Raw genomic sequence first — 22,411 nt, 5'->3', positions numbered from 1 at the left:
TATATTGGCATAATTTATAAACCTCTATAACAGGTGTTTCAGTTGGCCTGTTCAAACTGATTTTGTAGTCTGGGAGTGTTAAAGCAGTAGGACACTAAGTCTAAGGATTAGATTATCCTGCCAGCTTCATGCAGTGATTTCATTGGGCTGTATATCCATTTTAGCATCCTAAATGTGATCACTACTATGGGGTTTTGACTTGAAACATAGTGATGGCTAAACCACCCTGTGATATAACTTGCAAAGTCAGCTTATCATGGGGTCATTTTGAAAGATTCACTCGCCGGTACAGAGAGGGCGCAATTTAGTGACCATACTGGTCGTTCTTTTTCGTGGGTCTATTTCAATTTGGTAAGATTTACATCATCCTTCAGCCTGGCTTGAAGAACTAGTAGTGCAACTGTGCAAGCCATCACAAAATAAAAGAAGTGTCGCTATCTTCTATATAAAGCCTTGCCTTCCCCATGCTTTCGTAGCCTTCGATCAGGCTACAGCAGGACCCGCAGTTACGATGGATCACTTGGACATCAGCTGAGGAGGCTCACTTAACGTTCTTCATCTAAGTTACACCAGGGGAACCAGTGGCGATCTTAGCCCTTTGGGGGCTCCAGGCGAACAGTAATTTAGGGGCCCCTGCATCTACCGGTCTATTGTACCTTATGTCGCATAATGAGATACTCCATACAAGGGATGAACAAAAGTCACTATCCTTCTTTCATGCAAATGTTAATTATCTATTTACAAATTGAGAATAACATACAAAACAATAAGATTAGTTATGTTGACACATTACACTGACTGTTAACCTTATGTCATCATTTACCTGAGGGTTTCCAGTAGGTCACAGCAGCTATATGCTGTGACCTACTGGAAACCTACTGATAGCTGCTTCCAGCTATCAGTATTTTTCCTGTGCTCTTCAGACCTTTCATGGTTGATTAGATGCATTGCAAGGTTATTCCAGTGTTTAAATCCTTCCTCACTCAGTTGTTTTTGTTTTCCAAAAAGGCAACAACAAAAGCAAAAAACACGGTCTGCACTTTCACTAGACTAACCAAGACCTGTTCACCCTCTCATCATTTTCCCTTACTATGTAATAGTATGCTTTTGTGAATCTGCGGCCCTTGGGCCAGAGTGCTTGGTCATCCACTAGAATATGTGTGCGCCTGCCCAAGACACAGCAGCTTGGGCCAGAGTGCTGGGTCATCCACAAGAATATGTGTCTTGCAGTCATTGTTATCGTTATTGTCATCAATTTCAATAACCGAAGTGGAAGAAGGAGAATGAGCAATATTCACTACCAGTTGTGCATCATCTCCGTTAGTTTGTTGACACACGTCATTAGCATCGCTGCTGGCTGAGCCAGAGCCACTTGGAATGAAAGGAGCAGTAACGTGACAGCAAACGACGTTGAGGGCTGCTCTTGAGCCGCCGACGGTCCCGCTAACACTGCGGTTGCTGTAAAAAAGCTGGATAGCTTTGGCAGCATTGAAAGCAAGTCCTGCCTTTGGTCTTTCTTCTTATTTTTATCTGACCCGCTTTCGTAAGATCGCTTCATGTTTCACTCGATTTATGTCTCACTCGATTTCTCTCTCTCTCTCTTACCGCTTACTGTTTTGAATTTGACATCATTTCTGCATACGCGTGATGAACGTGATGCGCGTAACATGGAATAGTCCATGTAGTGCGGACTGAAGGGGGGTGCACACGGAAAGATCGTCAAAATATGAGTAATTAGACATCCCGATGCTACTATTGGGAAGAGATTTTTATAAAAATAATAAATATGGGAACAAAATATATGCATTGGGCATTTTGGGGGCCCCAAAAACCTTCTATGGGGCCTGGGGCTCCAGGCAAATGCCTGGTTTGCCTAATAGTACGGCCCGCCCCTGAGGGGAACCAAAACGAAACCAAAAAAGAGCTAACTGACCTGCACCGCATTAAATTAAATTTCCTGCCAACTATATGTGACAAACATTATCATTGATATGTAGGAAGATATGAATCTCGCAATTTCTTGTAGTGCAATCCTGAATATATTAATCCAAGAAAAGTTTCAACGAACAACAAAGTACCAAAAAAATAAACATCTTCTGATATGAAATGGCCTAACTCCGTTAAACTCGCTGACACGCCGGTCTGTGATACATAAGATCAGACAGCCATGTTAGAGACATGGCTTTCTCCATTAAGCTGCTGTTATCAGCAGGTTGAGGAAGGTGTGGTCTGTCAAACTCGGTCATCCTCACTATAAGAAGGGTACCGAGTATCGACAGAGTCGCCCTTTACTCCTGACTCCTCTTCAACTCCACAGCTCTCCTAGTTGCCGACAAGATGGCCCATCTCTCAACCCTTTTCAAATACTTGGACGAACACCAGGATCTCTATGTTGAGGTGAGCGATTGGACCTTCTTCATCCTCAATTGTGCAATTACTGTGTCGTTTAGTTTTGTGTCCCGTAGGATATTCATGAATATTCGTTAAAACAACAAATTAATGATTTGCTTTTTGTTTTGTTCTTCCCAAGCGCCTGGCGGAATGGGTGGCTGTCCAGAGTGTATCTGCCTGGCCGGAGAAGCGTGGGGAGATCAAGAAGATGATGGACATAGCAGCAAAAGACATCGAGAGACTGGGGGGCACAGTAGAGATGGTGGACAACGGCAAACAGAAGGTGAGCCATATGTTGCAATTTCACCTTTTATCTACACCTGGTAGGCCTATTTGTTGATTAATAGCCCCACCAATAGGAAAACACCTGAAAACAGATCGATTTTTATTTGCATCCGTCTTGTTGAATTGAAATCTTTAATATCGTCGTTGTCCTTGTTGCTTTAGAGATTTACATGGGGTTGATTTAAATAACCATGGGTACATTTTTCTTAATTTATTGCAATCTGAATCAGAAAGAATTTTAGGCAGATTATAAATTCTGTGCATACGATTTGGTTCTGATATGTTGGTTAGGTTGGTTAAGGAAATTAGACAGAGGTCAAATGACCAAAAGCAGCCGTATAATTCAACAATGAAATGAGATGAATGCAAAACTATCTAAAATATAGGTAATAAAGAGGGCACATTGATGGTTATGAAATTTTTTTTTCAGCCTGTACCGGATATTTGTATTGTGTTGAGTAGGTACCTATAATACATTTAGCCTATTCGTGACGAACGGGGGATTTTACCCCGGCCCTTTACATTTAAGCTAACAGATATATATATTCTAAAAATAAATAAAAATAAATCATATAACTTCAGAATAATCTGGTGGCGGGCCAGATATTATGTCTGGCGGGCCAGTTATGGCCCGCGGGCCTCCATTTGCCGGCCCCTGCTTTAGATGATGGTGATGCTTTTTGTCCCTGTCCAGCTTCCATCCGGGGAGGAGATCCCCCTGCCCCCCATTGTCCTGGGCCAGCTTGGTTCTGACCCGGCCAAGAAGACCGTTTGTATCTACGGTCACCTGGACGTCCAGCCGGCCAAACTTGAAGATGGCTGGGACACGGAGCCCTTCACACTGGTGGAGAAAGACGGTCAGCACCTATTTATTACATCGCAGTTTTTATGTTTCCCTTTTTTTGAAGCCCAGGGTTAAATTTAGGATGGTTTGTTAGTTCTATTGTGAAAACGTCAGACGGTTCTGAGCATTGTTGGTATGTAGTTGGACGAGTTTGGTCGGAGTTGCGGGCCATGCGTGGCTGCTGATTTGTTTAGCTTTATATATGCAAAAATATTCCATTCGGCTGTGGTAGTAAGTGTGTTGTACTTTTTGTAGCATAGTATTTAGCATGTGTCTTCTCCTTTTGGAGATATGTAACCAAGCTAGATAGGAGCGTGACTATTGGATTAAATTTAGGATGATCCACTCTCGAACACAAAAGGCTAATTTCCACTACAGTAGTGTTTCAGTCCCTTGCCTCTTTATTACTAGTACCAGTGGTGAGAATAGACAAATTGTAAATCAACTTTCGAGTTTATGAAAGGGTCATCGCTATACCACTATAGCAACATCATGTGTATATTTTGTACCTCTTGCCCATAGGTAAGCTCTTCGGAAGAGGGTCCACAGACGACAAGGGTCCCGTGCTGGCCTGGTTCAACTGCATAGAGGCGTACCAAAAGATCCAGCAGGTATGGATGCCTCCTGTGCTGTAACTGGTTTATGTTTCACCACTGTTACATAATGAAATGTTCTGGAAGAATCAAAAGGAATCCTTGGCGGTTATTTTAGGGTGTGACCAGGCTCATACCTAAGGTTCGCCATCGAGAACCGGTTCCAATTTAGAACCGTGTGAGCATTGACATTTTCAGACTAAGCATCTACGTAGTAGTAATAAAGCAAATAAAAAGAAAAAAACAGGCAATAAGAGTGAATATAATTGTGAAAAATACAGAATATTGAAACGTGAATCTTGGTTCTTTTGGGAATAGGACCTTCCCATCAACATCAAGTTCTGCTTTGAGGGGATGGAGGAGTCCGGCTCAGAGGGTTTGGATGAGCTCATCTTCGCCCGCAAGGACACCTTCCTGAAGGACGTGGACTATGTGGTCATCTCAGACAACTACTGGCTGGGCAAGACCAAGCCCTGCATCACCTACGGCCTCCGAGGCATCTGCTACTTCTTCATGGAGGTTCACTTTCACTTTCTCTTCTGGTTGCTGATTTATAAAATGTTTATGTTCATTGTGTTTCTGGACCCGTGCGGCCTAGCCTTCTGTGAAATAGTTGTCAAAATAGAACCCTTTGGCTAGGAACTGTAAAGGGAAACAGAAAAGTGAATAAAACACAATCAAGAGCCGGGCATCAGTGTTGAATGCCACAACGACAATGTATATTATTACGTCTTTCTTCACGCTAGGTGGAGTGTGGCGATAAGGACCTTCACTCTGGCGTGTTCGGCGGCTCCGTTTATGAAGCCATGACCGACCTCATCACACTCATGGGTGAGTTCAAACCTATATTTATGTCCAAACCTATAAAATATAACTGTTAGTCGCTTTATTGAAAAGCTTCTACTAAATAACTTGACAGTGCAGGTTTTTATAATGCTATGACTATATCACACTTTCCTGACTGTAGCTACCCCTCAGCCAAAATTAGCTTCTTATATGAAGAGGGATTAACTACATCTGGCAACCCATATAAACCCATACATTATGCCCATGGGAATAACTAAATGGCAACATTTCCTTAATAGAGGATTTTAAATCTTTCTACAGGGATGCCTACAAGCAGCTTGCAGACATTGTGGGTTCTGGGGTTCAAACCCAGAACATTTCCATGTCATGAGACGCCCTAAGAGACCTGTACCACCGTGCCCCCACTTTATGAAGATAGTACCCACGCCTCTCCCTATGTTTATAATGTGTCCACCCAGGCTCCCTGGTGGACAAGAAGGGGAGGATCCAGGTGCCAGGGATGTACGACAACGTGGCTGAAGTCACCGAGGAGGAGCAGCAGCTGTACGAGAAGATCGAGTTCGACCTGGGAGAGTACTGCACGGATGCGGGCGTCCACAAGCTGCTGTACTCCACCAAGGCAAGCAGGGCTTTGGGAATTACTCAGAATCAGGGAGAGAATTAGAATCAGAGTTGTGATGTCACAGGCTGTGATGGAGTTCTACTTGTCTTGTGTGTCACATGATCTTAAAGGACAATTCCGGTATTTTGAACATTGAGCCCCCTTTCTGGTTTGTCTAGGACGAAATAGAGTGGTTAACACCGAAATTTTGAATATTGGTCCTGTCTCCAGTATTTGGCCTATTTCGAATCGCTCCTACCTGCTTCACAATGGCTGGCTATGGGCATCCACAAACGTGTCCTTAAAACACCCCTCAACGTTCGTTTTCAGAAATGTGAAACTCTGTGAAGTGGTGTTCGATGATGTTCCTCATCAAGTATCATAGCGAAATACAATTTCTGTAGTGTTTTATTTGGCATTTTGAAAATCGGCATTTTGTAAATGAAACGGAAACCTGACCGGAAACGGGAAGGGGGGCTGGTTGTAGTCTTTTCGCTCGGTTCTAGCCCTACTGTGTATACGGAGAAACGAGTGAAAAGACTACAATCACCTCTCCTTTCCGAAACCGGTCCAGTTTCCGTTTCATTTACAAAATGCAGATTTACAAAATGCCAAATAAAACACGGCAGAAACTGTACTTCGCTACGATACTTGATGAAGAACATCAACAACATCACTAACCACTCGATGAGTTTCACATTTCTGAAAACAAACGTTTAGGGGTGTTTTAAAGACAGGTTTGTGAATGCCCATAGCCAGCCATTGTGAAGCAGGCGGGGGCAATTCGAAATTAGCCAAATACTCGAGACAGGAACAATAGTAAAAATTTCGGTGTTCACAACTCTATTTCATCCTAGACAAACCAGAAAGGGGGCTCAAGGTTCAAAATGCCGGAATTTTCCTTTAATACCATAGTAATTGTGGTAATTATTTAATGAAGGAGCAAATCCTCATGCACCGCTGGAGGTATCCATCTCTCTCTCTCCACGGCATCGAGGGGGCGTTCTCCGATGGAGGGGCCAAGACGGTTATTCCCAGGAAAGTCATTGGAAAATTCTCCATCCGCCTTGTCCCTGACATGGACCCCAAAGTGGTGGAGAAACAGGTATCTAACCACATACAAGAAGCCTTGTGACGACCCAGGTTTGAGTCTAACCTGCTAGGCATAGCATATTGTCCAATCTCTTGAGAAGAGGGGGAATGAAATGTCTGTCATTCCCACTCTCTTTCAACCCCCTTTCCTCTATCCTCACTCCACCTTCCAGAATGGCACAAGCGCCTATTCAAATATCTATACAAATATATTTATTTAAAATGTCATAAAAATTACACAAAGACAAGAGTGTCTGCAGGTAATATTTATTATGCAATGTTTTTTTATGCAATGAAGAATTCAATTATTTATCAGTACAACAAAATTTTGCACTAGCTGTTTTTCATGCTACAAGCATCTTAAATGTTGTCCTTCTTCATCCTGTCCTGTCCAGGTGGTAGATTACATGCAGAAGAAGTTCTCTGAGCTGGGGAGTCCCAACAAGATGACGGTCAGCATGGGCCACGGTGCCAAGGCATGGGTCTCCGACTTCAACCACCCTCACTACATGGCCGGTCGCAAGGCTATGAAGACAGGTATACCCTCCACCAACAGAGAACTATTTGTGTTGATCATTGCGATCTATCGGTAACAAATTTAGCTCATGTCTTCTAATTCTCCATCTCCCTCAAACCACATTACCTTTTATGTTCATTGTAATATTTTTTTTTCTTTGAATTGTATGATCTTTTTACTTAAAAAATCACTATATCGGGATACATGGATTAACACTTCTCTACCCACTACAATCTAATTCTCCAGATAACCTTGAGGGAATAAAAACATTACTATTATTCCCTAACTGTTTCTGATGTGTTACATTGTAGTGGGTAAAGAATTGAAATATCCACTCAGGACCTCAAACAAACAACCAGGGCCCTCATAATTTATGGAGAAAGTAATACAGTTAGGAGGGACCTTGTGGCCATTTTGTTTTCCCTCTCTCATTTCCCGATGTTCCTCAGTCTTCGGCGTGGAGCCGGACCTGACCCGCGAGGGCGGCAGCATCCCGGTCGCGCTGACCTTCCAGGACGCCACGGGATGCAACGTCATGCTGCTCCCCCTCGGGTCCTCAGATGACGGGGCCCACTCTCAGAACGAGAAGCTCAACAGGTACGCTTTCTATTGAGGTGTTTTGAAATACTCATCAGGTCTAAATAATGAGACTTCTATAATCCAATAAACTCTGTTTTGGTCATTGGAACTATGGGGTAGTCTAGTGGTTCGGATGATTGACTCCTAGTCCAAAGGTTCTGGGTTTGATCCCCCATGTTTTTAGTATCCCTGAACAAGATGTCCTAACCCCTACCGGTTCTGAATGCACATTAATCCCTTACCTGTACCAAAAATATGCATCCATCTACACAGAATATGTTGGTGTGACAAAGGGACTTGCATTGACATCATTATTAGGTTTGCTCTGAGGTGAAGGGAATTAATGCCCTCCATGGCATGTTACAGACATGGATAACATTACATATCCTTTGTTTTTCTCTTTCTCCCTCAATTATCCAGGACCAACTACATCCAGGGGACCAAGATGCTCGGAGCATACTTCCATGAGGTTTCCCTACTGGAATAAATGGAGTAAAACAACACGGCAATCAACTATCAACTCACCTGTTGACTATGTATCATGGAGTCTTCTGCCACCTCCCTTACTGACCTTGGGGCTTCAGTATTACACAGTATTGAACGTCCTTTTAACAGCTACAGCAGAGTCTTACAATAAAGTATATTTTTCCCTTTGTACGAATTGGTGAATCCTGTGTATGCTGTTGATAATTGGGTGCATAAATGGTCGTATTTTTCCATACTATACTACTTTATCTATTAAAATCTAGCAGCAAAGAGGAAAAATTAATTGAGCCATCACAAAAAACAAGTTAATTGTGCCTTCTGTGACAACAAAAAGGGATTGATGCCAACACTTTTAATGCTTGGCAAAAGTTACTCCTTAATATATATTCTGGCAATATATATATTGGAATAATTTATAAACCTCTATAACAGGTGTTTCAGTTGGCCTGTTCAAACTGATTTTGTAGTCTGGGAGTGTTAAAGCAGTAGGACACTAAGTCTAAGGATTAGATTATCCTGCCAGCTTCATGCAGTGATTTCATTGGGCTGTATATCCATTTTAGCATCCTAAATGTGATCACTACTATGGGGTTTTGACTTGAAACATAGTGATGGCTAAACCACCCTGTGATATAACTTGCAAAGTCAGCTTATCATGGGGTCATTTTGAAAGATTCATTCGCCGGTACAGAGAGGGCGCAATTTAGTGACCATACTGGTCGTTCTTTTTCGTGGGTCTATTTCAATTTGGTAAGATTTACATCATCCTTCAGCCTGGCTTGAAGAACTAGTAGTGCAACTGTGCAAGCTATCACAAAATAAAAGAAGTGTCGCTATCTTCTATATAAAGCCTTGCCTTCCCCATGCTTTCGTAGCCTTCGATCAGGCTACAGCAGGACCCGCAGTTACGATGGATCACTTGGACATCAGCTGAGGAGGCTCACTTAACGTTCTTCATCTAAGTTACACCAGGGGAACCAAAACGAAACCAAAAAAGGAGCAGGGCCGAGCTCTCTGAGTGGCCAACGACGTGCGTCGCGACCTAGGTCGCATTGGTCGCGACCTAGGTCGCATTGGTCGCGACCTAGGTCGCTTTGGTCGCGACCTAGGTCGCTTTGGTCGCTGTGTTGGTCGCACGTCTGGCTGCCGTTTTCTCGTCTGGCTGCCGTTTTGGTCGCTGGCTGGCTCGGTCGCTCAAAGTCTATGGGCGGTCCTTAATCAGTTAATTTGCATGTTATTAACGGGTTTTTTGCGACAGTTGAAGTACCAGAAAGGGCGAAAGCTACCTACAGCTCTTTATTGCTAATATTGTTTTAATATTTCCATATTGAAGTACAGTTTAAAATGATAAAATCGTTGGTCTATCAGTCTATCAGTCAAATAATGAATTTTATATCTTATATATAGCCTATATATTTGTTTTGTTAAATGTCATTAAGCCTAATAAGGTATATTATGCACAAAGCACTTCGTTATAGAGTGATATATTAGTTGTAATTTGGGGCATATTGAAATAATGTATTTTCGAAATTATACATAGCCTATTTGTTTTGTTAAATATCATTAAGCCTGATAAAGTATAGGTACAAAGTTCTTCGTTATAGAGTTATATAGTTTAATAAAAGTACAACGACAAAACGTCAATGGCACAGTGAAGTGGTAGTAGCCCTAGGTTGGTAATCATCACAATGGCTGTTCGATACTCATCACGATCAGGTATATATTTACCATTTTACTCAAACTCGTTATCTTAATCGGTCTCTTTCATTTGAACATTTTTGTATGATTTAGTACGATGGTATGATAATCATACGACGTAATGACGGGCAGCAACGCCTGGCTGGTATCGGCTGGCTAGCTGCGACGACAGGCCAGCCGCGCTGGCTGCCACTGTCCGCGCTGGCTGCCACTGTCCGCGCTGGCTGCCACTGTCCGCGCTGGCTGCCACTGTCCGCGCTGGCTGCCACTGGCCGCGCTGGCTGCCACTGGCCGCGCTGGCTGCCACTGGCCGCGCTGGCTGCCACTGGCCGCGCTGGCTGCCACTTGCCGGCCGCGCTGGCTGCCACTGGCTCTGGCAGGCTGACCGACTAGGTCGCGACCATAAAAGCGTCGCGACCCTTTTGGCGGCAAATAGGTCGCAACCAACCAGAGGTATGGCTGAATGAGCGACCTGTGGCAGCCAGCCATTGTCACCATGGCTGCTACCACAACCAAAAGCCTATGTTATCAGTTAACATCTCATTGAACAGAATAAATATAGGCTACGTGCGTCAGTGTAATAAAAACGTACATGCAATAATATATAGCTTAGATATTGATAGACCAATATGCCTTTTTATAATATAAAAATAAATAGGCCTTTTGGTCTATCCATCTATAATTAATTTTAAATTAACTTTGTAATACAGTGATGCGTATGAATTTGTATTGATTATATTGTAGCCTATAACCTGTTCTTTTTTAAATGTCAAAGACTAATAAAATATCCCATGAAGCAAATTATAGTGTAATATAGTTGTATAAAAAGTGTAACGGTGTCTATCGTAAAAGCCACAGTGGTGTCATTGATTATAACTGTAACGATGTTAGCCACAGTGGAGCCACAGTGGTGCCACAGTGGTAGCGATGCTAGGTTAGTAATCAAGGGTTCGTGGGTTCGAATTTATTCACAATCAGATAGATTTTTGCTCTTTTAGTCAAACTTATTGACGCTGGCTATGGCTGGCTGCCACAGGTCGCTCATTCAGCCATACCTCTGGTTGGTTGCGACCTATTTGACGCCAAAAGGGTCGCGACGCTTTTATGGTCGCGACCTGGTCGGTCAGCCTGCCAGAGCTGGTGCCAGCGACCAGCGGCAGTTGCCAGCGGCAGCCAGCGGCTGGCCTGTCGTCGCAGCCAGCCAACCGACCCAGCCAGCGTCGCAGCCCGTCATTACGTCGTATAATTATCATAACATTGTACTAAATCCTGCTAAAATGTTAAAATGAAAGAGGCCGATTGCGTCAATAAGTTTGACTAAAAGAGCAAAAATCGATCTGACTGTGCATAAATTCGTACCCACATCTCCTTGATTACTAACCTAGCATCGCTACCACTTACACCACTATGGCTAACATGATGAAAATCGTTACACTTATCAAGAGGTACACCACTGTGACTTCTATGCTAGACACGTTACACATTTTATAGAACTATATTACACTATAATTTGCTTCATAGGATATTTTATTAGTCTTGAACATTTCGGCAGTAGCTCAGGAGGTAGAGCGGGTTGGCTGGTAACCTGAAGGTTGTTGGTTCGATCCCCCTCCTAGCTGAGTGTCGAGGTGTCCTTGAGCAAGGCACCTAACCCTGACTGTTAGCTCCCGACGAGCTGGCTGTCGCCTTGCATGGTTGACTCCGCCGTCGGTGAGTGAATGTGTGCGTGAATGGTGAATGTGAGGCAATATTGTAAAGCGCTTTGAGTGGCCAATGGTTAGAAAAGCGCTATATAAATGCAGTCCATTTACATTTACATTTGACATTTAAAAAAGAAAAGGCTTTACAATATAATCAATACAAATTCATACGCATCACTGTATTACAAAGTTAATTTAAAATTAATTATAGATGGATAGACCAAAGGCCTATTTATTTTTATATTATAAAAAGGCATATTGGTCTATCAATATCTAAGCTAGGCTATATATTATTGCATGTACGTTTTTATTACACTGGCGCACGTAGCCCATATTTATTCTGTTCAATGAGATGTTAACTGATAACATAGGCTTTTGGTTGTGGTAGCAGCCATGGTGACAATGGCTGGCTGCCACAGGTCGCTCATTCAGCCATACCTCTGGTTGGTTGCGACCTATTTGCCCTCAAAAGGGTCGCGACGCTTTTATGGTCGCGACCTAGTCGGTCAGCCTGCCAGAGCCAGTGGCAGCCAGCGCGGCCGGCAAGTGGCAGCCAGCGCGGCCGGCAAGTGGCAGCCAGCGCGGCCGGCAAGTGGCAGCCAGCGCGGCTGGCAAGTGGCAGCCAGCGCGGCCAGTGGCAGCCAGCGCGGACCGTGGCAGCCAGCGCGGACCGTGGCAGCCAGCGCGGACCGTGGCAGCCAGCGCGGACAGTGGCAGCCAGCGCGGCTGGCCTGTCGTCGCAGCTAGCCAGCCGATACCAGCCAGCGTTGCAGCCCGTCATATAATTATCAGACCATACCATATACTAAATCATACAAAAATGTTAAATGAAAGAGGCCGATTGCGTCAATAAGTTTGACTAAAAGAGCAAAAATGAATCAATCCGTGGAGAGAACAGAACACCGACGTTCAGGATCAATAACTTAGCGTCACTACCACTTGTACCACAGCATGCGCCACTGTAGCATTGATTTCAAACTACTCCTCTTATATTAAAGTATAGCCTATCGCTCTATAACGAAGAACTTTGTGCATAATATACCTTATTAGGCTCAATGACATTTAACAAAACAAATATATAGGCTATATAAGATATAAAATACAATTAAATAAATTATTTGAATACGCCCCAAATTACAACTTATGTATTTTATTGATACTGAGAGACCAACGATTTCATCATTTTAAACTGTACTTCAATATAAAAATATTAAAACAATATTAGCAATAAAGAGCTGCAGGTAGCTTTCGCCAGAGAGCATGGCTTTCTGGTACTTCAACTGTCGCAAAAAACCCGTTAATAACATGCAAATTAACTGATTAAGGACGAGCAAGGTACGTTTTCTAACTCTGTTTTCTGGGAATAATTGACATAAGCAGAAACCAAAAACCAGCCGTTTTTTCGTTTTTTCGTTTTGTCCAAAAAAACGAAAATCAAAATTTGAGTTTGTTTATTCGTTTTTTGGTTCTTCTTAACAAAACGAATTTACCACTCAATATCTGGTTTCCGCCGGTGGGCGGGTCCTCTTATTGGCTAGCGTGCTTCGTTGCCCTGTGCTCTTCAAAATAAAAGTTCTTCCATTTGATAATGTCGACAAAAATATTGCTGTATTATAGACACTAGCAGACACAGAGGACCAAACCACCCACAGTCAAGACTGACACGGCTTCAAATAACAATAATAGCATTCATAATCATTTGAAAATTAGAACTTCTGAAGTTATGATGACTTCAGTGCAGTTGATGTTTAGCCACAGTTAATACATGCAGAGTAGACCTGAGGGCTTTACTACGACATCATTGTCCGGCTCTGAACTCTGCGCTCTGTGCGCGTTCACATCAAAGGAGCTGCGATCGCGGGCTGCTGATTTCCTCACAGCCTGAGAGCTATGAGGAATACAAGTGATCACAACACATTTCTGACAGCTGAAAATGGCGCATTTGTTGACCTTTATCCATTTACAGTAAACAAATTATTTTTTCTTGTTGAAAGATATTTTATAATGTTTTCATATTATTATTTACTGATGGTGTTTACAGAATGCGAGTGCGTGTTATATTGAAAGCGAGGCTGGGTGTGCCTATGAATATAGGCTACAGTGAGTTTTTTAAGGTGCTGTACAAGCAACTCATATTGTCTCCTCTGTACAGTGACAGGGAGTGTAAAGTAACCTACTTCATTCAATATCGAATAGGCTACTGTAGCCTACACTATGGACAAATGGTTTTCCTCTTTGCTCATGGCAGTTGTGACAGTCATTTTAACGTGTGAGCAGGCAAGCTTCACTCTTTCCAGGATGCATTATGCGTTGCCCTATAGCCTACTTGGAACATGTTTTGGAATGGATGCATAGTAGAGTATATAAATTTGCTCATAACAGGCCAGCTGGAATACAAAGCAAACTCTTTGTATTCCAGCTGTTTTTTTTTGTGATGTTTTACGATGTTTCAATGTTGCGTTGGTAATGTGTTAGACAGCTTAGATTTTCTTAGATGTTTTGTTAACCTGATTCCTACTTGTGGACAGTAGGGGTGTACACTAGACATAATTAGGAAGCAAACTCAGGAGATGGAATGACCTCTCGCAAATATTTATTTAATAAATTGTTTCAAATAACCCTGCCTCGTTAAATCAACATCGTTCAACATTTTGAACGGGATGTGGGCAGGACGTCCTGCCCACATCCCGTTCAAAATCCACCAAGAAGCAGCCCAAGTTGTTGTTTTAGCAGCGAAATGCATTGTGTGTGTTTGTGTGTGTGCGTGTGTGCTTAACACGCTATTTTATGTTGAAATGCGACGTAATCCAGTGTTCACTAAAACGTACACTGTCAACGTATGCTTTTGGCGACTGGGCTGGCTCTCAGAAAAACGTGATTCGAACTGATTCTAGGGTTCGGGAGGAAGGGGCGGGCCTTCTGAGAGGGGGTTCCGGGGGTTTCCTTCCGGGCGGGAGTTTTGGTTGTTGTAGTTTTCCGGTGGAGCTGTGCCTGCCTGTCCGATTGTGGAATCCAATAAACCTGCTATCAAGCTTACTTCGCTCACTACCTCGCCTGTGGTTATGACAATATCATTAAAAGTTACATAAAGTAACGGTTTAATAACACAAACGCAGGAAACACGTGAGCAGCTGGTTTAGCGAAAGCAGCGTCCCTAGCAACCTGACGTCGTTGAAACATGCGCGCGAGCCGATAAAATCTTCCTTATAACTATAAAACAAAAGATCAGACACAATCACTGACTGAAGATTATGCAAGTAAAAAGTATATTTCTCGCTAGAAATGTTATTAGAAACACGTTTAACGGTGAATCGGTCCTAAAATATTGCATTTCCCATTCAGTTAATGCTGGGTTTTGCGTATCATATGCACGCGAAATGGACGCATCCGCCCTCCACAGCATAGACATCATATAGGTAGACGCCGCCTCCACTGCGTCAGCCCGTTGCCTAGGCGAAACGCGGCGCCGCCATATTGGTACGGGAGCTCTCTGAAGCCGGAGGTCTGTCAGACGCGTCAAAACAAGCGCAAGTTGCCAGGAGCTGCGGTTTATCTGGATAAAAATCACGATAACCTTTTACATTTCGCAACCAATTTCATGGAGTATTCAAGGGTTTATGCTCTACGTGAAGTGTGTGAAAAAGATTTGCCTCTACGTTACTTTGAATCTCGCTAGTTAAATCGCCAGTCATACATGTGCATGGGTCTATGATAAACGCTCCCTTTTCTTGCACAGCCCGTGCACTTTGAAAATACTGAGATCTATGAACTATCGAAATAGTGCTTCTTTAGTTACTACGTATTGACCATCATTAAGAGAAATATATTATATATATTATAAGAGAATATATATATATATTCTATAGCAGTAAAAATATACACATCTCAATATATACATACACATCTCAATAGTTGAACTGTAATATAAATAACAGCATATATATAATACAATATAATATAATGACTCAGTATAATGTGCAATGGAATAACATATATATGATATATATAATATGTGAAACAATATAATATATTTTAAGTATAGGTATATATTCATATTATATAATATATATATTTGTACATTTGTACAATTTGACATAATATACAATCATGCTCATAACATTTTCACATCTATGCAGTGCAATTGACACAATATATAATTTCACACAATATATTGTGGCGAGCAGCGCGGGAAGGACGAGACGGGAGCCCAGGTTTAAATGGCGGCGCAACTCTCGTGCCTCAATACACCGCACGACCCCGAGAGCTGCCTTTATTCAAACACGCACACATAACAGAAAACACGGCACACCTGACCGACGGACATACATCCAATTCCGGGTAATGGTTGCCGACAACACTACACACAATAAACACACAAACAATAGAGACCCCAAACCCGTTAACCCCACTGAACCTAATAACATAAACAACTTATCTAAAGACAATAAACCCCCTTTTCCCCAAACAACGTTATGAATACCCCATTACCCAGACTCCCCAGGGGTAGGAGTCGCCACAATATGATATTATATAATAATTTAATCTAGGCTAGAACCCTTTAAAAAGTATAGTCTTGCTGAGCTTTTTTCGACTGTTGCCAGTCTGTAATTGCAGCGTGCTCAGTTTTGCAATGTGGTGCAGCCTGATTTTGTGAAATACAGACACAACCAAGGACAACAGTGCAAAGTGGTGGTTTTCAATGCCAAATTGTGTGTCCTGAATGTGCTCCTTGAGGAGAAACACATCATCTGTCCAGATGTCAGCCCGGACAAACTGCTGGATCACAGACACACTGACAGCTTGCCCTGATGCACGCTGGCGAATGAACCGCTCTGCTGACCTGACCACCTTCACTGTCCCCTCTGAAGGAATCATCAGCCCTCCTTTGTTCTTCAGAGTCAGCAGGTGGTAGCTCTCGTCGAAAGATGCGCGTGCAGCATCTGTCACCAGGCTAGCACGGCACTCACCACAGGACAGCTTTCTCAAAACCTGCCGCACCACAAACCCTGCAATGTAGACCAGTGCGTTTTCCACTAGGCCACCAAAGCGGGTTGGCAAGTAGCTGTGGTCCCCAATCAACGCAGACACATTCACGAAGGGCACCTCAAGCTCTTCCGTTTCAGAGGGAGAGGACATCTCTACAGCCGACAGAGACACGGTCTCATCCTGTGGTGCCACATTCCCTGAAGTGCTCGGTGTGACACCACATCGGACCATGAGCCGGCGGAAGATGCCCTGGAACTGGCCTGCGGAGGGATTGTTGTTCCAGCCCCCTAAAAACCAAAAACACACAACACTTAATAGCGATATTTACTCTTTTCAGACGTCAAAGACTTTTTTGGAAAGACAATTTAATTAATTTAGAAACTTCTGAGATCCTTACCTGATGCCCTGATGGAGTTGAAAAGGAGCTCCAAATGATCCTGGCTGAACCGGTAGGTGCAGATATATTGCTGACTCTGAAGCAGCTCAGGACACATCAGCATTAGGGTGTCAATGTTGATGACAAACCCCATGACAGACAGGTACCTTAAAAAGAAAATATTTTGTCAGTTTGAAAGTTGTAGATGGACATTTCATGGACATTTCCACATTCACCTGTATGAACTGAAAAACCGCAGACAGCAAAAAGATCGGAACAATAGAACAGAGCATCATATGCATGCATAAGCAGAGCATGCACATATGGAAGAGTCACTATTTAAAATACCTCTTTGAACGATGAAGGGGAGTTCCATCCTTCATCACCAAACTGATTAAGTACTCCCGGCCTCTGGACAAGAGTTCCACACTCCTTGTCCAATTCAAAGATCCCAGGGGGGCTTTGAATCCTTTGGCACGGGGATTGCGGCTGTTCATAATGTCAAACAGCCTGTCAATCATCTAAAATAAATTGTTTAGGAAATAGAAAGGAAGAAGATGAAGATGAAGAAGATGGCCAGGACCCTTTGATAAGAAAACAATGTTTGAATCTAGTCTTACCTCAATGAATTCGGCTGTCGCTAGAGAGAGGGTGAAGCGTGGATACCCCAGGTCCCTCAGCGTTCGGAGCGCTACTGCCACAGAGCGACTCAGCGTCTGTGCAGCCAGGGACACCTTCATCTTCTGTGAGTCAAACTGAATGTGCTTTTCAGTGACCCTGTTGGCAGCATGCAGTCCATTCTTTGTTTGAATATCGTTCAAACAAACAACGTAGTCCCAGTTGATGAGGCCAGTTCTGCTACAGATTGGGCTGTACGCTTGCAGCATGTTTCTTGCCAGCTTCAACATGTGGCAAGCGTCCATCATGACAAACACCCTCTCGCCAGTCGCAGGATGGGGGAAAAATGTTTTCAAAGGCTCACAAGGGTTGGCCTTTAGCTGGCACCCCAGCTGGTTGCACATGCTTACGTTTGATGCATGCCCATCCATTGTGAGGGACATGACCCGGATGCCACGCTCATGCAGGGCCTCCAGCGCATGTACCAGCAGGACCTTCTGTGTGTCGGGCGTCAGAGACTTGGTCAGGTAGTAGGCAATTGGAGCCTTCCAATGGCCTTGTAGGCCAACCACCATAAAAACCAGAGCCTCAGTGGCAATATCTGTCTCGTTTAGGCCATCCCCCATGTCCACAAATCCGGTCATTTTCTGGGAATGTGGACTGTACTGGACATGTTTCCTGATGGCCATGCCATCCAGCATGAGCGCCACACGTCCATACTTCACTGGATCTTCCTCTCTTTTTCTTCTCAACATGTCCAGCATCATGGTGTTGAGTCCAGGCTTGGAATCCACAGAGATCATCCACCTTTATCAAATGAAAAAGTAGTTATTATTAAGTAGCAATAATACAATACAAATGTATTTGAACCAGTAATTTCCTATCAATAAAGTGCAATTAAATGTAATGGCAAATACCTTTGCAATGTATGTGGATGTGGTAGGTGGAGGTGGAGAGACTCTCTCAGGTAAGAGTAGGCTTTGGGCCCGTGCAGGTGGAGAGTGAGGGCAAACTCCCTCTGCTCTTTAGTGTACTCGTGGCCCTGTTTGGACAGGAGGCCTAATGGAAGATCTGAAATGCAGATAGCACAGAGTAATTAGTAAGTGACTGAAAGAGTATGAATGTCATTATGAAAACACCAATAGGCTAATGTGTTTATTTCCAGGCAAGGCCATATGAATGAAAAATGTAATCTTGTCATGGCTGTAGACCAAAGCCAACAATCATTGACTTAATAGCTCTAGCTTAAAGATGCACAAAAGCCAGGAACCATGACTGATTGCTCTAAACAGGTGCCCATAAACACCTGCCAACAAAGGTACCTGGCTATTGTGTGTCTTGAAGCTAGAGCTATCAGACTATGATTGTTGGCTTTTGTCTGTGCCAGATGCTATTCAAACTATGAATGGGGGCATATTACAGACGTCAGGTATTTGGAGTTTAAGTCTGATATATGAAATTCAGACAAGCCAAGCATTTGAACACATTATTGCAGTTGTATTTCTTTGGTTACAGCCCCAAGATATAATTGACATTCAAAGTTTAATTTCAATGTTACCTGAGTATAAGTCAAGCCTCTCGTGCAGCTCTTCATTTATGAGGTTCTTCCCCCTGAGGTCCTCCAGAAGACAACGCACTGTTTTCTTCGCCCTCCACTCTCGGGCCTTTGAGTTCCTCATCTCTTTCTCAAGACTCTCCACCCTAGCCAGGGCTTCACTGAGTCTAGTCTTGAGAAGAGTGGGAGATGGAGGCAATGCATAAGGGTGTTCCTAGTAAAAAAGGACAAAACAGTAGTGAGTAATGTTTATGATGCCATGATGCTCACTGCTGTTTTGGGGCATAGCTAGTGTTAATACTCACAAGGTAGGTAGGTGAAGGTTCAGTGACTTGTAATGATTGTAAAGAACAGTCAATTACAAGGCTCGCTTCAGCCTTCCTTGAGGCTTGTGTAGTCCTGGCTGGCACTTTCTAAAACCGAAGAACAAAATACTTGAACAGGTGTATCTCATTCTCAATCATTCCAAATGAACACACACACACACACACACACACACACACACACACACACACACACACACACACACACACACACACACACACACACACACACACACACACACACACACACACACACACACACACAAAAACCATTTTCAACAAGTTTAGTGATGCACTTACTCTTTTGAGATGTGTTGGGAAACTGAACACAGATGGTTTAGTTCCATCCCTGAGCCTGACAATTTGGCCTGTCCGGTCAAAATCCTCCGGCCGAAAGTGCTGGCTACAGAGCATTGACCTCTCATTGGCAGAAAAGTCTTCCCTTTTCACAGCCACTTCCCACTGTCTCCTCAACTGCTTCTCTTTGGGAAACCTTAAAATTGCGAGAAAGGTTAGCTAGCCAGTCAGTCAGATTCATAATACAGATGTATCTTTAAAAAAGAAAAACATTTAAATAGAAATAACGTTTAAAACGTCAATTTCGGCCGGCGACTGACTGCACGTGCATCTCACAGGTGCATGTAGAGTATCGTGACATTTTTTCCGTAGTTTCATTCATTACGTGACACCTTCATATATTGTAGAACCATTACATATACAGTGGCATGTTTTGAGCCTTTTTTTGTTTTAATCTAGTCTCTTTTTTAAATACATCACAGAGAGAAATTAAGGCCAGTCGCTCAGCCGAAACGCAGCTTTCCGTCGCGACCATAAATGCTATATAATTACATTATACATACATTGTAATTACTCACAAGCAAGTAGTGGTAGATTATATATATATATATATATATATATATATACTGTATATCCTATATTTCTTGACAATATTATCTCCTGTTGACGAACGATAGAATAAGGCTTTGCTCACCATGTCCATTTCACGTTAGACTAGCTATAGTCTGATTCTGGCGGCAACTTAGCTGTCTCAACAGCTCTTAGCTCTCAACATAACACATGATCTACGTGACATGACTGAATTTTACAATTACAAATAGAAACAATTGTTTAGTCTTACTTGTGAAAGGTAATTCCTTGCGATCTCGTTTGAATCGTCCTGACGGTAGTGCACCCCCAAGCGGCGCATGAAGTAGGCATCTTCACTCCGAAGACGAAATAACTCCCGTACCAAGATGGCGCCGACGATTTATGCCGCCCAAGGCCGAAGGGGGCGTCTACCTATATGATGTCTATGCTCCACAGTAGTTAATGCTGGGTTTTGCGTATCATATGCACGCAAAATGGTCATTTGGCGTATGTACTGCACGCATTTTGAAAGCGTCAAACCGTGCGATCTGTACGCATATTGGTGAGACTGGGTTGACTTTTCCCTGAACTTTTAAACGTTGCAAACGTGCAAAACATATATTATATTTATGTGGCATTCAGTCCAATGCTTAAAAATATATCTGTGGCATTCAGTAGGCCAATGCTGTGGTAAAGTGTGCAAAGTATGAGTATGCATATTTGATGGAGTATGAGTAAGTGTTTCCTTCTGTTACATAGATAGAACTTTATCAATCCCCTGCAGGAGAAATGTGTTAATGTTTGTCCCTATAAAACAATAATGGTAAAAAAAAAAAAACACAAAACATGAAGGTAACTCTAAAGTCAAACCGTCCAATCTGAAGGCTTTACTTAACCACTCCCCCTACTCACTTCCACCAATGCAAAGCGAACAGAACTGAGTAGGGGAGGGCATAGCCCAACTAGTTTGTGACAGACCCAGAGGAACGCAACGCAAATTAAATGTGAACATGTATTGAGGCTTTAATAAATTCCCGGACGATTTTGAAATTTCACCCGGACGCATTTGATTCCTACCCTTCCAATGTTAAATAGCGGCCCAAATTGGTGGACGCTATCCTGGTAATTTCTCTGCGTGAGAAATACGAAGTGTGGCGTGTGAGCGTGTGGATGGGTTGAATTGCGTGTGTCTCACGGAGAGCCCTGCGCAATGTTCAGCTAGAAATGTGTTGTAATCACTTGTATTCCTCATAGCTCTCTGTGAGGAAATCAGCAGCTGTGAGGAAATCAGCAGCCCGCGAACGCAGCTCCTTTAATGTGAACGCGCACAGAGCGCATAGTTCCGAGCCGGACAATGATGTCGTAGTAAAGCCCTCAGGTCTACTCTGCATGTATTAACTGTAGCTAAACATCAACTGCACTGAAGACATCATAACTTCATAAGTTCTCATTTTCAAATGATTATGAATACCATTATTGTTATTTGAAGCCGTGTCAGTCTTGACTGTGGGTGGTGTGGTCCTCCGTGTCTATAATACAGTAATTTTTTTGTCAACATTATCAAACGGAAGAACTTTTATTATGAAGAGCACAGGGCAACGAAGCACGCTAGCCAATAAGAGGACCCGCCCACCGGCGGAAACCAGATATTGAGTGGTTTCGCTCAGTAAGAATCAAAAAACGAATAAACGAACTGAAATTTTGATTTTCGTTTTCTTGTCAAAACGAAAAAACGAAAAAACGGCTTGTTTTCTGGTTTCTGCTTGCGTCAATTATTCCCAGAAAACAGAGTAATAAAACGTACCTTGCTCAAGGACCGCCCATAGACTTTGAGCGACCGAGCCAGACGAGAAAACGGCAGCCAGACGAGCGACCAACACAGCGACCAATGCGACCTACGTCGCGACCAATGCGACCTAGGTCGCGACGCACGTCGTTGGCCACTCGAAGAGCTCGGCCCTACTGCAAAAAAGAGCTAACTGACCTGCACCGCATTAAATTAAATTTCCTGCCAACTATATGTGACAAACATTATCATTGATATGTAGGAAGATATGAATGTCGCAATTTCTTGTAGTGCAATCCTGAATATA

General features: G+C 43.1%; 1 protein-coding gene across 1 annotated transcript; it reads left to right on the top strand.

The window, feature by feature from the left end:
• The first annotated feature begins 2,030 nt into the window (after positions 1-2,030).
• Positions 2,031-8,370, top strand: LOC115536312 (cytosolic non-specific dipeptidase). Its single transcript, XM_030348135.1, has 11 exons — positions 2,031-2,397; positions 2,531-2,674; positions 3,371-3,533; positions 4,043-4,131; positions 4,432-4,632; positions 4,860-4,944; positions 5,379-5,539; positions 6,462-6,626; positions 7,009-7,150; positions 7,580-7,727; positions 8,130-8,370. The coding sequence occupies exons 1-11, from the start codon at positions 2,338-2,340 to the stop codon at positions 8,194-8,196; spliced, it is 1,425 nt and encodes a 474-aa protein (XP_030203995.1). The 5' UTR covers positions 2,031-2,337; the 3' UTR covers positions 8,197-8,370.
• The last annotated feature ends 14,041 nt before the right edge of the window (positions 8,371-22,411 follow it).

This window comes from Gadus morhua, chromosome 22 (genome assembly GCF_902167405.1).
Source record: "Gadus morhua chromosome 22, gadMor3.0, whole genome shotgun sequence".
Taxonomy (NCBI): Eukaryota; Metazoa; Chordata; class Actinopteri; order Gadiformes; family Gadidae; genus Gadus; species Gadus morhua.
The sequence above is the reverse complement of the archived record's forward strand: the minus strand, read 5'-3'. Positions and strand labels throughout refer to the sequence as shown.

Excerpts from the sequence above, each read along its gene's own strand:
- LOC115536312 (XM_030348135.1), top strand. The coding sequence starts at position 2,338 with ATGGCCCATCTCTCAACCCTTTTCAAATACTTGGACGAACACCAGGAT. Across the intron at positions 3,534-4,042 it reads CACACTGGTGGAGAAAGACG|GTAAGCTCTTCGGAAGAGGG; the intron begins GTCAGCACCTAT and ends TCTTGCCCATAG. Across the intron at positions 4,132-4,431 it reads CGTACCAAAAGATCCAGCAG|GACCTTCCCATCAACATCAA; the intron begins GTATGGATGCCT and ends TTTTGGGAATAG.